This window comes from Jatropha curcas, chromosome 11 (assembly GCF_041381405.1).
Source record: "Jatropha curcas cultivar XTBG-Jc1 chromosome 11, XTBG_Jcur_1.0, whole genome shotgun sequence".
Lineage (NCBI taxonomy): Eukaryota > Viridiplantae > Streptophyta > Magnoliopsida > Malpighiales > Euphorbiaceae > Jatropha > Jatropha curcas.
Window position 1 is genome coordinate 19160628 of NC_143161.1, and position 23268 is coordinate 19183895.

A 23268-nucleotide genomic window follows, 5' to 3' on the forward strand; every position below is an offset into this window, starting at 1 on the left:
AGTGATTCATAAGGAAAGGTTAGTTATTTTCTCTTCCTCTTTCTTTTTCATGGTTTAATTTTTGATTTCCATGAACTATGGTATGAGTTGGTTGCTTATTGTTGCTGGCTTTGGTGACAATGAAGTGATTAAAAGTACTTTTAAGGTGATTTAAAGTGGTTGAGGATGGTTAAGCATGAATTTGATGTCAAGTTGCATAATTGACCAACTCGGATAATTTAGTCATTTGATTGATAATCTATGGATAGGTATTCTGATATATGAAAAGTGATTATGTTATTTAAGTTTTAGAAGAGTTGTTATGCATGAATTAGTGGTGAAGCTAAGTTAAGAATGCCTAAGGAGATAAAAAGTATGCTTAAGTCTATTACAATTATGCATTCTGAAATTCAGTCACTAAGATGGACTTGGTTAAATATGTAAATGAACTCCAAAAATTATGATATTTTACAAAAAAATATTTTAGGATGTTGGGAAGGCTGTGGTGAAAGGGCTAGTGCAATAAATGAAGAGTAATGGATTTATAGTAAAATGAATGTAGGCTGCTCAGTGGAAAATCTGTCTGAAAATTAGGTATTGTGTTTAGGTTATTTGGCTATGCAAATGAGCCCCAAAATTCATGAAATTTTATATGAGAGTAGCCTGAGATGTGAGAAAGATGCTGTTGAAATTTCAGGAGAAATTGATTCAATAAACTAGAGATATAGCCAAAGGAAAGCAGACTAGTCATATGATGGAAACCTTGTATTCCATTAGTTTGTAAAGAGTTTAACATACTTTTAATATGTTATTAGGTCCCATTATTTTAGTTGTTATTTTTATGTTTCTAGAATGAGATTAAGTATTAGAAATGAAGTAGTTTATGCCTAAAATAAGGACGAATGGTACTTGGTCAAGCATAGAGAAATTAAAGGAAAAGCATGAATACTACATTCAATACTTGATTTACATTCCTATGATAGTATGTGTGTGTTTATTGAGTAGTATGGAGTTAATATGAATATTAATTTCATGCTACAGTATCTGAGAGGAAGAAATTGGAAGATAAGTCAATAAGTAGAGGAGTAAGGCAAGAAGAGCCTTCCAATTTATAAGTCAATTTATGAGCAGAATGTGAAAATGAGCCATGAAAATAATCTAGAACCGAACTTTCAATTCCAGATTTGTTAGAAACGCAATCACCATTATGATTTTTCAAAGCATGAATTTATTATTATAGCATCTATTTTTAATGGAAGCATGAAAGTACTTACTGGATAGGACTATCAAATCTAAAAAGAGTTGAAGCAGCATTCAAAAAAAGATGTTGATGTTTGTAAAAGGATAGAACTGTGATCACTTACTGGAGCAACAAGGGTCTTACAAATATAGTCCAGACACAATTTGATAAAAGAGGATGTAGCCAAACCTCAGTCAAGATGTTCTCGACAAATAACAAGAACATGCTGCCTCTTCTCCCAAGTAAATAAATTACCAACATAGGGAACCTGCAAAAGTTGACAATCGAAAATTACTTCCTGGAACCCACGAATAAGATAATAAGGCCCATCAGAATTACTACTCTTTTCATCTGTCGATAATATGTCAATGAAATCTCCAAAACATAACCATGGCAAAAAATCTCTATTAGCAAGAGCTCGCATCATATTCCATGAACTACGGTGCCGATTACTTTTCGGATTCCCATAAATACGAGTAAGGCAAATATTATTACCATCCACAGAAACATAACAATCAATAAAATTTGGGGCATATCGAATCATGTTGAGATGTGATTCAAAGATTGACCGGTACTTTTTGAGGAGTTTGTTAGTAGTTTCTAAAAACTTGTGAATTTTTTTTTTGGTCGATTTCTTAAGTAGGATCTGCTGCTAATAAATCTCTGATAAGCTTAGTGGATTTCTGAGATTTTTTATTTTTAGTTATAGTGTAAGCCTATATATATAGGCACATCATAACTATTTTTGAAGTTGTTAGTCAAGAAGTAACAAATCATCTGCAGCTTTAATCTCATTTTCTCTTCCTGCTATCCTTTTTTAATATCTTTTCCTAACAAATTTGGCATCAGAGCCTGGTTGGTCCATTTGGACTATTGAGTGAAAAGTGAGGCTTGGGTCCGTTGGGTATTGAGTGAATACTTCTTTTGGGTACTAAAGGAAACACGAGAGTGAGTTTTTGTTTTACGAAAATGGCAATAGCTGGTTTTTCTTCCTCTGCACCACTCATACCAATTTTCAATGTTGAGAAATATGATTAGTGGAGCATCAAAGGTGAAGATCTTGCTTAGATAGCAGGAGCTATGGGACTTAGTGGAGTATGGATTTGTTGATTTACTAGAACCCACAACAAAAGAAGAGGAAAGGCTGAGAGAAACCAAGAAGAAGGATGCCAAAGCTTTATTCATCCTTCAATAAGCAGTTCATAAGACTATTTTTTCATGAATTGCAGCAGCAACCACATCAAAGCAAGCATGTTCAATTCTGCAGAAGGAGTTTCAAGGTCATAATGGTGAGATTGCAATCTCTAAGACATGATTTTGAAACTTTGCTTATGACGAATGGTGAATCGATTGCTTGTTTTGTCAAGAGCAATGGCAATAGTCAATCAAATGCATGCCTATGGTGAGCAAATTTCAAATGAGACAATTGTTGCAAAGATGTTGAGAAGTTTAACTCTGAAGTTTGACCTTGTGGTGGCCGCTATAGAAGAAGCTAAAGATCTATCAGTACTCTCTGTTGATGAACTAATGGGCTCCCTTCAAGCTCACGAGTCAAGAATCAATAGATCATCAGAAAAGAACGAAGAAAAGGCACTTCAAGTGAAGGAGACAGCCACCAACCAAGGGGAAAATGTTCGTGCAAGTAGAGGTCGGGGAAGAGGAGGATTTCGCGGTAGTCGTGGTCATGGTAACAGTAGAGGTAGAGGGAGAAATGATGGAAAAAGGCAGTTCAATTAGCAAAGTAACATGAGGAATGGCATTCAATGTTACCATTGCAAAGGATATGGGCATATAAAAACTGTTTGTGGTATAAAGATTAGCAAATGAACTTTACAGTAAAAAATGAAGAAGAAGAAGAAGAAAGGCTTTTTATGGCTTGTATTGATAGTAACCCGAAACCAAGTGATTTGTGGTTCGTTGATAGTGGCTACTTGAACCATATGACAGGCACCAAATCTTTATCCCAGGAGCTTGATGAGACGCAAATAATAAAGGTGCAACTTGGCAATATAAAAGAGATGCAAGTTGAAGGAAAATGCATGGTGAAAGTTGAAACTGAAAGTTGAAACCAGTCATGGTAAGGTAAAGCTATTGAATAATGTTCAATTTGTTCCTGATTTAGGATACAATTTATTGAGTGTTGGACAATTGATGGCTGGAGGGCATTCCATTCTATTTGATGACAACACATGTGTCATTACAAATAAGAAATTGAGCCGGAGAGTTCAGATTCCCATGACTTTAAATAAGATGTTTCCATTGGATGTTTCTAACATGGAGAACTTTGCTCTTGCTGCTAATGCAAAAGATGACTCGATGCTATGGCATTTGAGATATGGGCATCTTCATATGAAGGGCCTGAAGTTACTCAGTGATAAAGGTATGGTTTCTGGATTACCAAAAATTGATTCAATTAATTTGTGTGAAGGATGCATTCATAGCAAGCAAACTAGAAAGTCTTTTCCTATTGGAAAAGCTTGGAGAACTTCAAATTGTCTAGAACTAATTCATGCTATTTATGTGGGCCAATGCAAACTGAGTCCTTGGGTGGGAGTCGTTATTGTTACTATTTACTAATGAGTACAGTCGCATGAGCTGGATTTACTTTCTAAAACACAAGTCAGGAACTTTTGAGAAGTTCCAAAGTTTTAAAGCTATAATGGAGAACCAAAATGGCTGCCACATCAAACTTCTTCGCACAGATGGAGGTGGAGATCCGTATCTAAAGAATTCAATTTGTTTTGTGAAGAAAATGTCATCCAAAGGGAGTTAACAGCTCCTTACACTCCAGAACAAAATGGCATTGCTGAACGAAAAAATCAAACTGTTGTGGAGATGGCTAGAAGCATGTTACAAGCAAGGAGACTTGCAAACCAATTTTGGGCAGAAGCTGTAGCAACATTTGTCTATTTATTAAATCTCTCATCAAGAAAGGTTGTCATGAATCGAACTCCTTATAAAGCATGGCATGGAAGGAAACCATCTGTAAGTCATTTACGAGTCTTTAGGTGTGTTGCTTATGCTTTGATAAATTCTTAAATTCGTCAAAAGCTTAATGAAAAATCTGAAAAATTCATTTTCATTGGTTATTGTACTCAATCAAAAGCATATAAATTGTATAACCCTCTTAATGAAAATATTTCAGTTAAAAAGGATGTAATATTTGATGAAAATGTAAGTTGGGATTGGGGTAAAGAGCAGGAGTAGCAAGAGATTCCAATTTAAGTTTCCCAGATGAAAAAATAAGAGTCAACTCCTGTGCACCTACTAGTGCCTCTACAGCAACACAAAATTTGTCAAACTCGTCAACTTCAGCATCACCAAATAGCAACTCTTCTCTTGAAGAATCTTCAGATGAGACACCGCTAAGGAAGTATAAATCTTTGGCCGACATATATGCATCTTGTCAATTTGCTCTTACTATTTCAGACCCTATATGTTATGAAGAAGCAATTGAAAAAGAAGAGTGGTAGAAAGCCATGGTGGAAGAGATGCAAGCAATTGAGAAGAATGGAACATAGGAAATGGTTGACTTACCGGATGGCAAAAATGCAATTAACTTGAAGTGGGTTCAAGACAAAATTTGCAGCAGATGGAAGCATATAGAAGCACAAAGCTCGTCTTGTGGCAAAAGGGTATGCCAACAAGAAGGTGTGGATTTCGAAGAAACTTTCTCTCCAGTAGCTCACTTTGAAACTATAAGAATTGTTCTAACATTGGTAGCAAAATTGCGGTGGCCTATTTATCAATTTGACGTCAAGTCAGCGTTCCTCAATGGAGATTTACAAGAAGAGGTCTACGTAGCACGGCTAAAGGGATTCATAAAGAAAGCCAAAGAAGCAGAGGTGCACAAGCTTAAAAAGCCATTGTACGGGTTGAAGCTGGCCCCTTGAGCTTGGTATACAAGATTGATGGGTATTTTCAAGAAAAAGGATACATGAAAAGTGAGAATGAGCCCACTTTGTATGTGAAGAAGGAAGGTAAAAGTGATTTCATCATTATCTGCCTTTATGTTGATGATATCATTTATACTGTCTCTTCTAATTCTCTTGTGGATAAATTTAAGTCTCAAATGCTGAGTGAATTTGAGATGTCAGATATGGTTTATTGCACTATTTTCTTGGTCTTGGAGTATATCAAGTTGAAGATGGGATCTTTATTTTGCAAATGAAATATGCTAGAGACATTATAAGTAAATTTGGCATGCTTAGTTGTAAGCCTGCAGCCACACCCATGAATATTAATGAGAAATTGCAGCATGAAGATGAAGCAGAAATGGTAGATGCTAGAAGGTTTAGAAGCTTGGTTGGCGGATTGATTTACTTGACGCACACATGACCCGACATTGCATTTCTTGTTGGTGTTATTACCAGGATTATGCAATAGCCTTCAAAGGTTCATTATAGAGCAGCAAAACGGGTCTTGTGTTATGTTGCTAGAACCATAGAATATGGAATTTGGTATTTTAAATCTTCTAATTTCAAATTATATGGGTTCACAGATGGCGATTGGGCAGGATTGTTAGATGATAGACGGAGCATTTCAGCAAATGTTTTCACTCTAGGATCAGGAGTGATCACTTGGAGCTCAAAAAAGCAAGCAACAGTGGCGCTATCAACCTCAGAAGCAGAATATGTTGCAGCAGCTTTAGCAGCATGTCAAGCCATTTAGCTAAGAAGAGTGTTAGTTGATCTTCAACAAGAGCAAAAAGGAGTGACGGAGATATTTTGTGATAACAAAGCAACTATCTCCATGACAAAGAACCTAACATTTCACAGCAGAACAAACGCATGTTGAACTTCAGCATCATTATATTTGTGACCTTGTTGCAAAGGAAGAAATTGTCTTGAAGTATTGTAACACCAATGAACAGCTAGAGAACATACTTACCAAGGCTCTATCAAAGAAAAGTTATGCTACTTCAGAGGATTACTTTGCATCTGCAACTTTGAATCAAAGGTGTTAAAGTTACAGTTACAGCTCCATTGAAGTAAAATTGCTGCAAGTGTTGTTGACAGTTTTTGGAGAAATTTTGTTAAAGTCATTTAGATTTTGTTGTATTTTGTTGAAGTCAAGAGGCAGGTGAACTACCTTGCTTTTAGGTAGGTTTGGTGAACAACCTTCCTTGACTTATGGAAGGTTGGTGAACAAACTTTAGACTAGCTCTACTATAAATGTTTACATTATGCTGAAATGGAATCAATAAGAAGAGAATATTTATTTCTTCACACTTACAAAATCTGCAGCTTTTTTCATTTTCTGTAGAATTTCCTTCTCTTCCTTAATTTTCTGCTCTTCTAAACCAACAAGTGGTATCAGAGCAACCTTGATCTCAAAGGGCTGTGTGTGTGTTTGAGTGAAAATCATAGAGAAAGCCACCAAATAAACCAGAATTTGTGAAGTTTTTCTGTTTATTTGCTTTTCTGCAAATGGCTTCCAGCAGCATGTCTCTTTCACCACCTCATTTTAATGGGGAAAACTATCATGTTTGGTCTGTGAAGATGAGAGCTTATTTCAAGGGGCTTGGATTATGGCAGTATGTGGAGGAAAACAGAGTACCTCCACCTCTTAATCAAAATCCAACCCTTCAGCAGATTAGACAACATGAAGAAGAGGTTGTTAAGGCTCCAAAAGCTCTGTCCTATATCCATGCAGCTGTTGCAGATCCTATCTTCACCAAGATTATGACATGTGAGACAGCACATGAAGCTTGGGAGAAGTTAAAAATTGAGTATCATGGATCTGAAAAAACTAGACAGATGCAGATATTCAATTTAAGAAAAGAATTTGAAATGTTGAAAATGAAGGACAATGAAAAGGTGAAAGATTACATTGATAGAGTTATGAAAATTGTAAACCAAATTCGATTGTTAGGAGAAGAGTTAGAAGAGAAGAGAATTGTGGAGAAAGTTATGGTGACTCTCCCTGAAAAATTTGAAGCCAAGATTTCTTCTCTTGAAGAAACTTGGGACATGTCACAAATATCCTTAAATGTGCTTTCAAATGCTCTACAAGCTGTAGAACAAAGAAAAGCCTATAGGGAAGAAGAAACCATTGGAGAGAAGGCTCTTGTTGTGACTCATAAAACAAAAATGCAAGAAGGAGGTTCAAGAGGCCAGCAAACTGACAGAAAACCAAAAATGAAGAAGAATTTCAGAAAAAATTGGAGGAAGGACAGATTTCCACCTTGTCCACATTGCAAAAAAACAAACCACACTGAGAACTACTGCTGATTCAGACCTGGAGCTCAATGTAAGGTTTGTAAGCAATTTGGTCACACCGAGAAAGTTTGTTCTACAAACCAGAATCAACAAACACAAGCCCATCATGCACAAGTCACCGAAAATTCTGAAAAGTATGAAGAACAACTATTTGCTGCAAATGAAATTGAAGAATGTGGTGTCTCAATTGAAGCTAAAGAAGCATGGCTTGTTGATAGTGGCTGCACTAACCACATGACACCAAACTTGGTGAATTTCGATAGCTTGGATACAAACTATTCTTCAAAAGTCAGACTTGGAGATGGTAGGCTTGTTGATGTCAAAGGCAAAGGAGATGTGATTGTACAAACTCCTTTAGGTACAAAGCTTGTTTCCGATGTTCTTTACGTACCGGAACTAAATCAAAGCTTGTTTTCGGTTGGTCAATTGCTGGATAAGAATTACAGTTTGCTATTTAAAGATAAAACTTGTAACATCCCTTCCCGGTCCACCCGTAAACCCGAATGCACCGAGTCGAGATGCTACAAACTGGTTGACTGTATGGTCTGACATGCTGAAAACATACTGTATATTGAATATAATAACATGCTGGTACTGTTTCCAAAAATAATGTAATTTACAAAACATGATACAAGTTTACAAAATGAAATGGGCCCAACTGTGTGCCCTGTACATGCCATAAAAAGAAAAACAAAATGAGTTTCTACCCTGAAGACCGAGTCTTCTACAGATGAACTGCAGCAGTTGTACGCGGACTCTCTATGGACCAGTCTCAAAACCTGCGAGTTAAACAGGTAACTCGCTGAGCAAATAATGCTCAGTGGATATCTCAACAATAAAGAAACAATTAAACACATACATATATAGAAAGAACCATGGAAACATATATGGCACATATAAGCTCACACATTATGATACTTTCATGATATCTTGATTATCTTTTGTACTGTTTATAATCCTGTATAATTCATGAAATGTTATGTCAAGATATCTGAATGGCTCCATAAGGTTATAGTGAAACCGAAGTGATAAGATAAACTGTATGAAACTGGGTGAAACTGTATGCTATAGGCCCCGAACCGGATTCGCCTATGCCAATATTGTCCATTTTGGTGCCCCTAACCGGATTCGCACCGCACGGTTTAATCATATCCACTCAACGGCCTGTAGCCGGAGTTCCAAACTGTATGGGGCGCAGATCTGCTATTCTATGTCGCGACATAGCCTTATCTACATGGTTTCTACCTAACCTCAATGGAGCTTAAGATTAGCATGTCAACAATGTAACACAATAGCACATAAATGGTTCCACAACGTCATAGTTCATCATATTGATTTGATTTCACACCATATAAATGCTTACATGTTGTTTTAATCCATGTTCTTATGTTGTATTTTTGTTGTAAAATGATTGGATGCATGCATGTTGAGCAAAGGAATGTGATTGCATAGCAAATGAAAAGCAAAAGAGTGTCAAAGCATCAGTCGCGAGCGCGACATTCCAAGTCGCGAGCGCGAGATGCTTCCCAGAGAGAAGTCGCGAGCGCGTCTTCAAACCTCGCGAGCGCGAGAAGTGCATTTGAGAGTCAGAGGGTTTTCTGGCTCAAGTCGCGACCGCGCAGCACAAGTCGCGAGCGCGGGATGAAGTCGCGAGCGCGCTTGTGTGATTCGCGAGCGCGAGATGCGCACACTGAGAGTCAGAGAGCTTCTGGCCAAAGTCGCGACCGCGCATATGATCCTCGCGAGCGCGAGTTGTGCAATTGAGAGTCAGAGAGCTACCTGACTCAAGTTGCGAGCGCGCAATAGGAAATCGCGAGCGCGAGTTGTGCAATTGAGAGTCAGAGAGCTACCTGACTCAAGTCGCGAGCGCGCAATAGGAAATCGCGAGCGCGACTTGCTTTCCAGTATGCGCGAGCGCGCGACGTGATTCTGTGCAGTCTGTGTTCTTTTGGCCATAACTCTCAATAGCTAACTCCAAATTGAATGATTCAAAAGCCCATGTAAAGCTAACACAGAAAGGAACAAATAACTCTTCTATGACAATTCCTAATTCCATCATTATATGGGTTCAAAATCAAGATGAAGTTGCTGGTAACATTTCCAGCAAACTCTGTTTCCGCTTCATATATTCATCCCCTGTTTTCACATCATTTCCAGTACTTCCACCCAACAACAAGCAACATATCATCTCATTGGCAACACACCACACAATTTACATGCAAAGAAAATAGTAGACAGCATGAGATATCAAACCTTGACGTCAAAAGGCTTGACCTTTGTTTTAGCTTCTCTTTTCTGCAACTTTTGAACTTTCTTCTCCTATACACAAGAATTCTCATAACTCATCTCCAATATAACTCAATTAAAGAGTGAATAACATATAACTTCAAGGAATTCTACTTACTTGGAGTGGACTTATTGCGTAACTTGCATGAAAAGTGCAAGGAAATGGAAGGGAAACGTAAGAAGAAAATGAAAAACGTGAAAATAGGAAAGTGAAAATGATAGGAACGGGTAGACTCTAGAAGAAGTGATTTGGCTGTGTAAACTCTCTAATTGGTACCTCAAGTATACAAAGGCTACAACTTACTACCCAAGCTATATGTTTGGAGGCAAACAAGTCCTAAACTTTCCATGCAAATAAGTCCACTTATCATCCATTCTACCCCAACCAGGTTTGGTTCAACCCGACTCAACTCAAGAGGATGTTACAAAACTTGTGAAATAAGTGATCCTTCTGGCTCAAAGTTATTTGCTGTCAAAATGAAACGGAGAAGCTTTCCTCTAAATTTAAGAGACTTCGAAGAAGAATCTTGCTTGAGTCATAAAGAAGAATCTGATTTGTGGCATAAGAGACTTGGTCACACCAATCTCAATTCATTAAAATTGCTGCAATCCAAGAAGTTAGTTGCTGATTTGCCATCTGTAGTTGAAAACAACAATGAATCCAAAGCCTACAGAATTTTGAATCCTGCTACTAAACAAGTGTATGTCGGCAAGGATGTGAAATTCGATGAGAAAGATGAATGTGATTGGAGTAAAATGGAACCAGAAAATTCTAAATCAGTTCTTGAACAAGATCATTTTCAGCAAGAGGAAGAACTTCCAGTTGACAATGAAGAAGAATCAAATGAAGATGATTATGCAATTAGCGGGACTAGATCCCTAGATGAAATTTACAGCAGATGTAATATTGTCTCACTTGAACCAACTCAGGTGGATGAAGCCTTAAAATTACTTGAGTGGAGAGCTGCCATGGAGGAGGAGTTGAAGATGATTATGAATTTTCATCAAGAGAATCCAACTAAAATACTTTGTGACAACAAATCAGCTGGTGCTATGGTTAAGAATCCAATCTTCCATAGAAAAACCAAGCATACAAAAAACAAGTGTCATGCAATTCGTGAAGCTGAAAAAGAAAATAAAATTCAGATTGTTCATTGCAGTTCTGAAGACCAAGCAGCAGATATTTTCACCAAGGCATTGCAAAAAAAAATCAAGATTTGAATTTCTTAGGAATAGACTTGATGTTTGTCTCAACTCTTGCATCAAGGAAGAGTGTTAAAGTTACAGTTACAGCTCCATTGAAGTAAAATTGATGCAAGTGTTGTTGACAGTTTTTGGAGAAATTTTGTTAAAGTCATTTAGATTTTGTTGTATTTTGTTGAAGTCAAGAGGTAGGTGAACTACCTTGCTTTTAGGTAGGTTTGGTGAACAACCTTCCTTGACTTATGGAAGGTTGGTGAACAAACTTTAGACTAGCTCTACTATAAATGTTTACATTATGCTGTAATGGAATCAATAAGAAGAGAATATTTGTTTCTTCACACTTACAAAATCTGCAGCTTTTTTCATTTTCTATAGAATTTCCTTCTCTTCCTTAATTTTCTGCTCTTCTAAACCAACAAAAGGGGAGTGTTGAGATGTGATTCAAAGGTTGACCGGGTTTTGAAGAGTTTGTTAGTAGTTTTCGAAAACTTATGAATTTGTTTTTTTTTTTCAATTTCTTAAGTATGATCTGTTGTTAATAAATCTCTGATAGGCTTAGTTGATTTTCGAGATTTTTTATTTGTAGTTATAGTGTAAGCCTATATAAATAGGCACATCATAGTTATTTTTGAAGTAGTTAGTCAACAAGTAATAAAGCATCTGCAGCTTTAATCTCATTTTCTCTTCCTGCTATCTTTTTTTTAATATCTTTTCCCAACAAATCACTTGCAGATTAAGAGAATTGTTCCAAAGAAGAGATAATGCACCACCTGTTCCAACTCTGTCAGTAGATAAACAATTATCAAACTGCAATATGCTTTTTATTTCCTCCATACGAGAATGCAAAGCTTTGGTTTCCATCAAAAAGTTAGCATCTGGCTTATAATTCAAAGAAAAGTCTCTGAGAACACGAACTGTTCTAGGGTTGCCAATCCCCCGACAGTTCCAGCTAATAATTTTCATAATGCTCAGCTATCCTGCTGAACAGGACCAGCCGCTGAAGGTTTGGTAGAAGGCATTGTAGTTGTATCCTCACCAGTAGAAACAACCTGCGTTGAAGAAATAGCAATCCTGGGCCTTTTTTGTTTTTTAAATCTTCTGGTTTAATTAAAGCCTCTTTTTCCTTTTGGCCCACTAAAGTCGTCAATAGCATGCCACCCATATCTTATGTATCCATGAAATTATTGTCGACGTGAACTTCCTTACCCAACACGTGATTGTTAGAAATTAATTATTTTTATTGAGCTTATTGATTACATTTATCTATTTTATAAAACATTTGGATTAAAAACTTAATAGTCCAAAAGGTTTAATTTAAAACCCATTATTAAAGAGTGATCATTAAAAAAAATTAACGGACCAGTTAAATGTATTTGGTTTAAGTGTGGTTAAATTCTAATCCAGGTTATGATTGTATATCTTATTAGCGTTATGATGAGAGATCTTAGTAGTTTCATATATATAGGCTATGTCCTCTCTCTCTAGTCTATGCCGTCAAGATAATAAATTATTCTCTACACATTGGGAGCTTGTAGACATAAAGAAGATACATCTAGCCATTCCACATACAATTGTACGTGGTTGTTTTAATTTCTTTCCACCTTTTCACTTATTTTTAGGAATCAACATTGCACCAATGGAAGTCAACAAAATAACATGTAAGTTATTTTATTATTTTCTGTGATTTCAATTTATATGAGTGTCCTGGGCATTAAATTCTAACATGTAGTATCAGAGCTTATTTATATAAATTGAAATCCTATTATGATTTGCATATTTGGTTGATCCAAATTTGTGGATCATTTATTTTAATAGTAAAATTGTTAAACATGCAATGAAGACCAATTTTTTTTTTTATTTATCATAATGGCTAGGAGCAATTTGTTTGGATGCTTTTGGGGTGAGACCTTAAAACTGCCCTTTATATATTAATATAGTACCCATCAAATCTATTCTAAAAAAAAAAAAAAGGGAGAAGCTAGTTGCTATAATTTAAATATTAATCTTGATGGCAATCTTGTGGTTTAATTCAAATTGAATTGCTAGAAACTTTCAAATTCAATTTTTATATAATGTAATCTGTTTTTTGGCTTATATGTTTATATGTTTCTCGTCACAATATATATAAGTCTTAATTTTATAATTTAAAAGCAACTGGTTGATCAATTTATTCATTATTCATCTTGTTCCTTTACGTTTCTTGAGTTGCTAATTTATAATTCCCCATTAGAGACAATTTTGTTAGTCGATGTTGCTAAATTAAAGTTTAATGATGAATTAAAATAATTTAGAATTCTTGGGACTACTAAATTATTTTGAATAATTGTTGTATTGGGTTTGGCCCATATGTTGTTTGGTACACGAATGTTATATAAGTTCATGGTTTTTACTTATTTGTATTATAAATAAGTAAAGTTAAAATATAGTATCTGCTCAACATTGATATAAAGAAGACTTATAAATTAGTGGTACTAATTTACTGTTCTTGACTTTTTATTATTGTCTAAGTTTTTCATTTTTCTTTCATTTTGGAGATGAAATTTAATAATTGATTTATAAATTATCTGACGAGGAGATAATTACATTACTGCACATCTAAAATATTTATTTATTAATGATCAAAGGATTTAATATGCAATAACATATTATTGGATATCTATTTCTCTCAAAATAATTTTGGTCATTAAAGGTAATACTAAGATATTTATTACAGTACTTGAGTTACTTTTATGGCTTTTTCCTTGGAAAGAGTTTTTCAAGTGCAGGTCAACGACTATAATCATGCAATCTTTAATGTTAATATCATGGGAGATCACAAAATGATAATTATATGATTTTGCCTGAAATTTTATGGTAGGAGAATCCTGTAAATTTCTCATTATTTTTCTGATTGTTGGTAGTATGCATATATGTTTATTTCATATTTATGCATTGATGTTATAGCGAATAACATGCAAAGTATTATAGTAATTAGCATAGTACACTATTTTAGAGTCATGACATTGTTAAATATACAAAATATATTATTAAAATTTTAATGACAATGGTTCATGATAATATACTTAAGGCAATAAATTTCAATGATTATTAAATCTTATGAGCATTAATATAGTATCTCATATAAGAATTTGTGAATCAATACAAAGGATTGTCATCAAAGTGAACCTTTTGTGGAGATTTATAAATTATTATTTTACATGATGTATACGAGATGAAATTATCTAAATTATTATGTATAGTAATTTACCCAAAGGCAATTATTTTATGTAATATTTAGAATTAATGAATTTTTTATATTAGAGTACAAACATAGTTTGAGAATCTATCTACCCAAAGGGGATAGATTTTCTTTTCTTGTGAATCTGTATTCTCATATAGCATCTAATACTGGAGAACCCTATTTGTATATTATATTATCTATCCAAAGGAGATTTTATAATGTATGCCTGGACTCTCATTAGAATAAAATTAAATGTTCAAAACTCATATTTTTTTTTTTTTATATTTTGTTCATAATATTCTTATTTATATGATTATTGATTTAATAATCATGTGTATTGGTTAAAATCAATATTATCAATAATGAGTTTTGCATATTGAGTTTCTCTGTAATATATTCTCTAAGGTTTCCATTCAATAACCTACACCAAAGACGGTTATTGGCTGTTTAATTTAGAGATGACTTGGAGATTTCATCATGGAATGATAAATTAATTTTCATGCTTATTTATTAAGCAAAGAAAGTTTTTCATAAATACATACTTGAGTATTAACTTTTATTTAAAGTGGAGATTCTATTACATCATTATATTTTCAACCCAAAGGAGGGAATGTAATGACGGCTCAGAATTTTGTAATGGTTATTGATCTATTTAGTTTTTTTCCAAATATCTCGTATTATTATTTTAAATGACTATATTTGAACTTAGATAATTGTTCAATATTATATCTAGTGATAATAATGTTATTAATTCTAAAATCTATACCATATAAAGATGAAGAAAATCTTTAATTTTTATAAAGTTTGAAATTGAATTGCAGTAGTTGAATATAGAGCTTATAAAATTTTTTTTATGTCATAATAAAATAAAATGTTTGATTTTGTATTATTGAGAAAATGATGGAATTGGAATTTGATCCCGGTGGCAGAATTTAAAATATTAGTCTCAAATTCTTATTTATTTTGAATTTTAAAGATTTTTTTCTTCATCTTTTAACTTGAAGAAAAAAAATATATATTTTAGAGTTGGATATTATTAGATGAAAATTTTTAAAAAAAGTTCAAATATTGTATTGATCATATTTGCTTATGATGCCAATAAGATTTATACTTCATATGAAATGAAATTTAAATTGTTTTCTAATGCAGTTGGAAAAAAGAAATCTTCATATTACAAAATAAAATTTTATAATCTCCAAGTAGGAGATATAGTGAATTAAATAGTATGCATATAGTATTGTCATGTCCGACTCCAACCACCAGAAAAATTGTCCGCTTTGGATCAAGCTGAATGCATCCTGTATTGGATTGACATGATCCACACGGTTTTGTCCCGCAGGTGAAATATGGAACTTCCTAGTTGGTCACCCATCTTAGAATTTCCATTAAGCGAGCATGCTTAACCCTGAAGTTCTTCCAACTCTCCAAGCCATGCCATCAAAAGTATAATACTAGGAAGTGGTACTTGCAATTTATTGAGATTTTACAAGTTTTTGATTCTCTAACATTAAGATCAAATCAAATGTATTTTAAATAACACTAAAAAGAAAATTGCTATTTTTTTCAATTTGAAATTAAAATAAGTTAATTACTTATGACTTCGCTTTTGACATATAATTACTATTTTGGAGAAATATTTATTATTTTGAACATGAGGTTCTTAAAATTAAATCTTATATTCTTTGAGTTCTTTTTTTTTTTAATTGTATTTTGACAATCAATGATAAGTTTTGGTTTCTTATCATGATAAAGTGAAATCACCTTATAATTAAAATAATATATATATATATATTGAATATAAGTTATATTTGTTACATAATATGGTGCATGTATGAGTATGTATACAGCCCTTTTATAGTATCTCTCTTCAAAAGATAATCCTTTAGGATTGCATAATAGTTATTATGAAATTATATGTTTTTAAAAACATATTAAAGTATTTATTATTACTTGATGGATATGAAATGGAAGATAATTTTGTATATATCTTCATTAAACAATAGAAGTTATTCCATAAAAGAATTATTAAATGGAATCTACTTGTGTTATTTTAACATGTATCATGTGTTTTAAGAGAATAATAGTTTTATTTTTTTGCATAAAGATATTTTATAAGCGCATTTAAATTGATGATATCTTGGATTCTATGAAATGATGTGTGATAACATGTAGCTATTGTTTTGCATATAATATAGAAATTTATGTTAGTTCTTGAATATATGCGCAAAAGATATCTCGATTTTCATTAATGATGATAGGTCTCAGTCAAAACAATGAGGGTTTATAAGGAAAATTCTATTTGTGCTAGAATAAACCACAAGTTATTTTTGGAATAAGCTCTCTCTTTATTCAACAACTGATGCTTATATAGGCCAAAAAGAAATAACAACCTTCCTAATTATCCGAGATCATCTCTATAGATCAGGAATCCTAACAAACTAACAGTGGCAACAAAATAGCCATTATTATTTAAATAAAAAATCAAAGCAACCAATTAACTAACTAGACTTATTCTTCAGCAAGTTTCTTCAAAGATGTTTGGGATTTCTCTTAGTAACTCGATGGGATCTTCTTGTCTTAACAACACCCCTCTCTTGCACATGAGCCTTGTCCTCAAGGTTTAGACCAGAAAACCGTTCCAAACTCCTGTCTTGGTTCCCAAGTTGCATCTTCTTAGGGCAGCGTGCGCCATTTCACCAAACATTCTTCTATAAATTTAGACACTTGTTTTATCCATCTTGTCTCTAATATTGATTCTGGTTCCAACAGCACTTCGCCATCATCTGCAAAAGGAGGCACCTCTACGCTAGCCTCGATGCTTTCTCCAATCTTCCGTTTCAGCAGTGAAACGTGGAAAACTGGGTGAATGCAAGACCCTTTTGGAAGTTTGAGCTTATAAGCCACTTGTCCCACTCGTTGCTCAATCTGATAGGGTCCATAAAACCTGCTAGCAAGCTTTTGATAAGCTTTTTTGAACATAGACTGCTGGCGCTAAGGGTGAAGTTTTAAGAAGACCAAATCTCCTACTTGAAATTCGACCTCCCTTCGCTTAGAATCAACCTGCTATTTCATTTTATTATTTGCTGCAGATAAGTTGGTCTTGAGTTGCTTTAGCAAAATATCTCGAGAGACCAATTTGTTTTCCACTTCGTTTACTAGGCAACTTCGTTCTAAATACTGTGGAATTGTTGACGGTGGTCGACCATATAAGGCTTCGAAAGGAGACATGCCTGTAGATGCATGGTAAGTTGTATTATACCCAAATTCTGCCCAAGGTAGAAGTGTATACCACTTTCGAGGTTGTTGGTGACAAAGCCATCGAAGATATTGTTCACAGCAATTAACAACTTCCGATTGGCCATCCGTCTGTGGTGGTATGCTGAACTCAAGTTAAATTGTGTGCCTGACAACTTAAAGAAATCCCACCAAAATTGACTAACAAATATCGTGTCACGGTCACTGATGATAGACTTTGGCATTCCATGCAACTTTACAATTCCCTCGACAAATTTTTCAACTACTATTTTTGGCTGTATACGGATGAGATAACGCCAAGAAGTGGGCTGACTTGCTCAACCTGTTGACCACAACGAAAAAAGTATTTTTACCATTGGAAGGGGGAAGACCCTCTATGAAGTCCATGGTGATATCATCCCAAACTTGACATGGAATAGGTAGCGGTTGAAGGATACCTGGTGGGGATAAGGTTTCTGATTTGACTCATTGGCAAACATCATAGGAAGCAACATATTCTTTGATAGTTCGGAACATCGAAGCCCAATAGAATTGCTAAATCTGCCTTTTGAATGTTCTCAACACACCGGAGTGACCACATAAAGGAGAGTCATGAAACTCCCTTAATAGTTGTTGGATGACTTGTGAATTTGGAGGGACGACGACTCGATTTTTGTAGCAAACAAGTCCGTTACGCCAAAGGTAAGGCTGCCCTGGGTTATCGGTGGCTTAGCGACTGATTTTCTGCATATATGGATGATCAAGAGCTTCTTCTTTAATTGTATCCCACAATGGAGTTTGAGAAACAAATAAAGCATCAAGGCTTGGACTACCAACCATCCTGGATAAGGCAATCAGCTGCATTGTTCTCTGAACCAGGTTTGTATAAGATCTCGTAATCATAACCCAGCAATTTGGTAATCCATTTTTGTTGCTCCAGAGCTGTGATGCGCTGCTCCAATAAATATTTGAGGCTTCGTTGATCAATTGTGATGAAGAATTTCTACCCCATAAGATATGGCCTCCACGTTTGAATTGTTGTAATAATGGCCAACTTTCCTTTACATAAATTGACCATTATTGTTTCTTGGTGCCCGGTGAGCTACTCATGAAAGCAATCGGTGTCCCATTTTGAGTTAGGACTACTCCAATCCCTTCTCTAGAGGCGTCAGATTCAATGATGAATGGTTCATTGAAGTTTGGCATGGCCAAGGTGGGTGTTATTGTCATAGCCTCCTTGAGAGATTGAGAGGCGTTCTCAGCTTCGTCAGTCCATCGAAATTGCCCCTTTTTTAAAAGATTGGTGAGAGGGCCAGCAATGATGCCATAACTACAAATAAACTTACGATAATAACCTGTAATACCTAAAAATCCATGCAATTTAGAGACATTAGTAGGCCTGGGCTATTGAAGCATAATTTTAATTTTTTTTTTCATCCACCTTCACGCCTAGTGGGGTGACAATATGGTCCAAATATTCGAGTTCCTGTTGACCAAAAGCACATTTGCTGATTTTGATAAAGAATTGGTGATGCCGTAATATTTCCAAAGCCTTATTAACATGTTCAAGATGCATGGTCCAATTGGGGCTATAAATTAAAATGTCGTAAAAAAAAAACAAGTATGAATTTACGTAAGTAAGGATAAAATATGGAATTCATAATTGCTTGGAAGTTGATGGAGCATTACAAAGGCCGAAGGGCATTATGAGATATTCATAATGACCATTATGAGTTCGAAATGCAGTTTTATGGATGTCTGAAGAATGAACTCGTACCTAGTGAAAGCCTGTCCGAAGGTCAAGTTTGGTAAAGAAATGAGCCCATGGAGTTCATCAAGCATATCATCGACTGTTGGAATTGGGAATCGATCTTTAGTGGTTACAGCATTTAAAGCTCTATAATCGGTGCAAAAATGCCATGTTCCATCCTTTTTTTTAACAAGCAAAACAGGGGAAGAAAATGGACTAGTACTAGGTCTGATTAGCCCCAATTTTAACATGTCATGAACTTGTTTTTCAATTTCAGCTTTTTAGGCATAGGCATACCTGTATGGTCGAACATTGATGGGCTCAATCCCTTCCTTCAAATTGATGTGGTGCTCAATCTCTCGTGAAGGAGGAAGCTGCATGAGGTCTTGAAATAAATCATCAAATTTGGCCAGCAATTTTAGCATCTCCATGCCTTGAACCCAATTGATCCTTGGTACAAAGACATACTGCAAACATCGAACCTCCATGCCTTGCTACCTTTGAAATTGCATTTGCGGATAATGGTTGTATAGCTAGTGCATTGATTCCTTATAATGTAACGGTTTGATTGCCTTCGCCACATTGACATCAAATGGTTTAATGGGAACTACAGGTAGTTGTAACAAGCTAGCCACCTTCTTGCTGATGAAGTTATGTGTTGATCCACTATCAATTAGTACCACCATTTCAGTTTGTCCAATTTTTGCTGTGATTCGCATAGTTCAGGGAGCAAACCAACCTGAAAGTGCATGTTGGGATATCTCCAACTGTGAATCATAATCATGTTTAACTACCTCCTCGTCAAAAATTTTAGTGTTGACGTCACTCTCCAGTAATAACAATTATGCCCATGACATCGGTGCCCTGACGTAAACTTCTCATTACAGTTAAAGCATAGGCCTACCATTCTTCTTTTTTTCATTTCCTCCCAAGTGAGTCTTTTGATTGGTGAGGCCTTAGTTTTTGTTGGAGAAGAGACATCAGTTGTTGGGCGATCGATTGGCTGAGTGAATCTTCGTTGCCAATTCGCTTGATCATCTCTCATTCTTGCTAGGCGAATTGCTTCCTTAAGTGTCTTTGGTTTGAACATCTGCATTCCATTTGCGATTTTTGTTCTTAGACCACCTATAAACGTCCCCACCACAGCCTTCTGGGTCCATCCTTGAACATGATTGCCGAGACATTCGAATTCTTTTTTATATTCACGAAGCGTTCCCATCTGTCTTATTTTTGATAAAGCCTCATCAAAATCCTCACAATCAATGGGGCCAATACGAGACCATAATTCTTCCACAAATATGCTCCACGTTACCTTCTTCCTTTCTTCAAAATAGGCCCTACGCAGCCACTGGCACCATTGGTTTGCTTCTCCTTCTAAATGAAAGGATGCCAATGCTACCTTTTGAGCTTCAGGGGTGCATTGATATTCAAAGAACAGATTGACAGGAGTGAACCATTCGGTTGGATCGTGACCGAAATACTTAGGGAGTTCCAGTTTAGCGAGCTTGGAATCTCACATGGGTCGTCCTACTTCCGTGTTTTCCCTATAATGTCCGTTAGAGGATTGTCCTGTTTGATTAGTTACATTACCACTTGGAGTGTTGGTAAGCAAGGCACTAGAAAGTTTGTTGATGTCAACTTCAAGCTGCTGCAGCTTATCGTTAACACCCAGCTCCATTTTGCTCAAGTTGTCTTGGAGTCCACCGACACTAACTTCTAAATTCTCGATTCTTTCTTTGTTTGTAGCCATGCTCTAATACCAGTGATAGGTCCCAGTCAGAACAATGAGGGTTTATAAGGAAAATTCTATTTGTGCTAGAATAAATCACAAGATATTTTTGGAATAAGCTCTCTCTTTATTCAACAACTGATCTTTATATAGGCAAAAAAGAAATAACAACCTTCCTAATTATCCGAGATCATCTCTACAGATCAAGAATCCTAACAAACTAATAGTGGCGACAAAATAGCCATTATTATTTAATAAAAAATCAAAGCAACCAATTAACTAACTGGACCTATTCTTCAACAAGTTTCTTTAAAGATATTTGGGATTTCTCTTAGGCACTCGATGAGATCTTCTTGTCTTAACAGATGACTAAAAATATGAAACAAATATTAAAGTGCATTTATAAATTTCATAAAGCAAGAGGTTAATTATTAAAACTTAATGTATTTGAATCTTGATATTCTTGGTTAGTGAGAGTTTTGGTTGTGGCCAATATTATTTTGACTCATTTACAAATATATGCTTGAACCCTTTTGTTGATAATTTTATTTGGGTTTTGAAGTATTATTTTGATGATCATCATTTTTTTTTTTTTGGAATATGCATGATGCATGTCGATTGATTTTATAAATAGCTATTTAAATAATGCAAACTAAAGAAATTCTTAAGTTGTTCGTAAATGTAAATGGTTTGTTACTTTGAAGGCTTCTTGTTGAAGCATTATAGTTTGCAAGTTATTAACATTCTGCAGATTAAATTGAAGGTTTAAGTTGTACTTAACCATAATTGTTATTATTGAAAGAGCTTCTTAGTGAAGCATAAATGAAGCAAATAAAATCTTAAGTTTTACTTAAGCATGACTGTTTGTCATTAAATGGTTTCTTGGTGAAATATGAAGGTAGTCTCATGAGAGACTAAAAGCAGGACAAAGTTGAGATTAGCACATTTGATCATATGATGATGCTAATTTTCACACCACACTAAACACATAGAGTTCATATAAGTAAATAAAATAATATTTGTAATTGTGGATTATCTTACACCTTTAAATAATACAATGATTTGTCATAGTTCAAGGTTAGTTGTTTGTTTGACCGAACTGTTATGTTTGGAGCATTCTTTTGGACTATGTTATTTTTAAATTTGTGGCCACATAAAAGTTCTCTTTGTTAGGTAACCCAAGAGTTGTTTTCTAAATAGAATATTTTATTATAAACTAACAATCAATTTACGCCCAAGTGGGAGAATGTTAGAAATTAATCATTTATATTAGGCTTATTGATTTTATTTATCTATTTTATAGAATATTTGGGTTAAGCTTAATAGTCCAAAAGGTTTAATTTAGAGCCGTTATTAAAGAGTGATTATTAAAAGAATTAATGGGTCACTTAAATGTATTTGGTTTAAGTGTGGTTAAATTCTAATCTAGGTTAGGATTATATATCCTATTAGGATTATGATGGAGACTCTAATAGTTTCTCCACCCGTTGGGAGCTTGTAGACAAAGAGGATGCACTTAGCCATTCTACGGACAATTGTACGTGATTGTTTTAATTTCTTTCCACCTGTCCACTTATTGTTAGGGATCAACATTGCACCAATGGAAGCCAACAAAATAATCTGTAAGTATTTTACTATTTTCTGTGATTTCAATTTATATACGAGTGTTTTGGGCATTAAATTCTAACAGTGACCTCTTGCAAACAAGGAAAGAAACTGCTTGTTTTTTTAATTTTGATCTCCTAAATTAACGGCCTCTACAACTGCCATCTCGGACACAGAATCCTGCCTGAAACTGCCGTCCCGTAACCAAGCACTCATCGGTTGAGAATTCCAGCTAACAGGAACCTTAATATGATCATCCCATGCAAGTTCTATTGCATCTTTAGGACGATGTAAATGAATTTCACAAAATGCATCAGTATGCCCTGAATGACCACACAAATAGCAAAAGATTGTGACGCGTTCATATCTGAACTGAACAAAGAAAACATCACCCTCTGATTGTTGAGATTTTGGAAGGAAAAATGGAAATGCACAATATGATTAACAATGTTTTGCACTTCATTGAATTAACAAAAGAATGTGCCTATTTATAGGCTTACAAGTGAATTAAATAAGATCTAAAAATATTCCTAAAAATCATCAATCCTAATAACAAAAATATCAAATTTTATGCAGAAAATCTGCACTAAATAAAATTGAAATCTCAACAGATTTTTCATAATATTATTTTGAATTAATCCTAACATTCTCTCTTAATTCAAACATAATATTTTTATTACAATAATTAACAATTAAAATTTTTAATCTAGCATTTGAAGCACCTCTCTTCGATTAACTTTGTTGAAGCACTTCTCTCCAACTCATCATTTTGATGCACTTTTCACCAAATATTGATGCACT

General features: G+C 34.7%; 2 protein-coding genes across 2 annotated transcripts; both read left to right on the forward strand.

The window, feature by feature from the left end:
• Nucleotides 1-2557: 2557 nt before the first annotated feature.
• LOC119370128 (uncharacterized) lies at nucleotides 2558-4258 on the forward strand. Its single transcript, XM_037637649.1, has 4 exons — nucleotides 2558-2918; nucleotides 3056-3280; nucleotides 3342-3599; nucleotides 3969-4258. The coding sequence occupies exons 1-4, from the start codon at nucleotides 2558-2560 to the stop codon at nucleotides 4256-4258; spliced, it is 1134 nt and encodes a 377-aa protein (XP_037493577.1).
• An 898-nt stretch (nucleotides 4259-5156) lies between these two features.
• On the forward strand, nucleotides 5157-5890 carry LOC110009009 (secreted RxLR effector protein 161-like). Its single transcript, XM_020677534.1, has 3 exons — nucleotides 5157-5311; nucleotides 5431-5524; nucleotides 5606-5890. Exons 1-3 carry the CDS (start codon nucleotides 5157-5159, stop codon nucleotides 5888-5890), a joined length of 534 nt encoding a protein of 177 aa, XP_020533193.1.
• Nucleotides 5891-23268: the final 17378 nt, after the last annotated feature.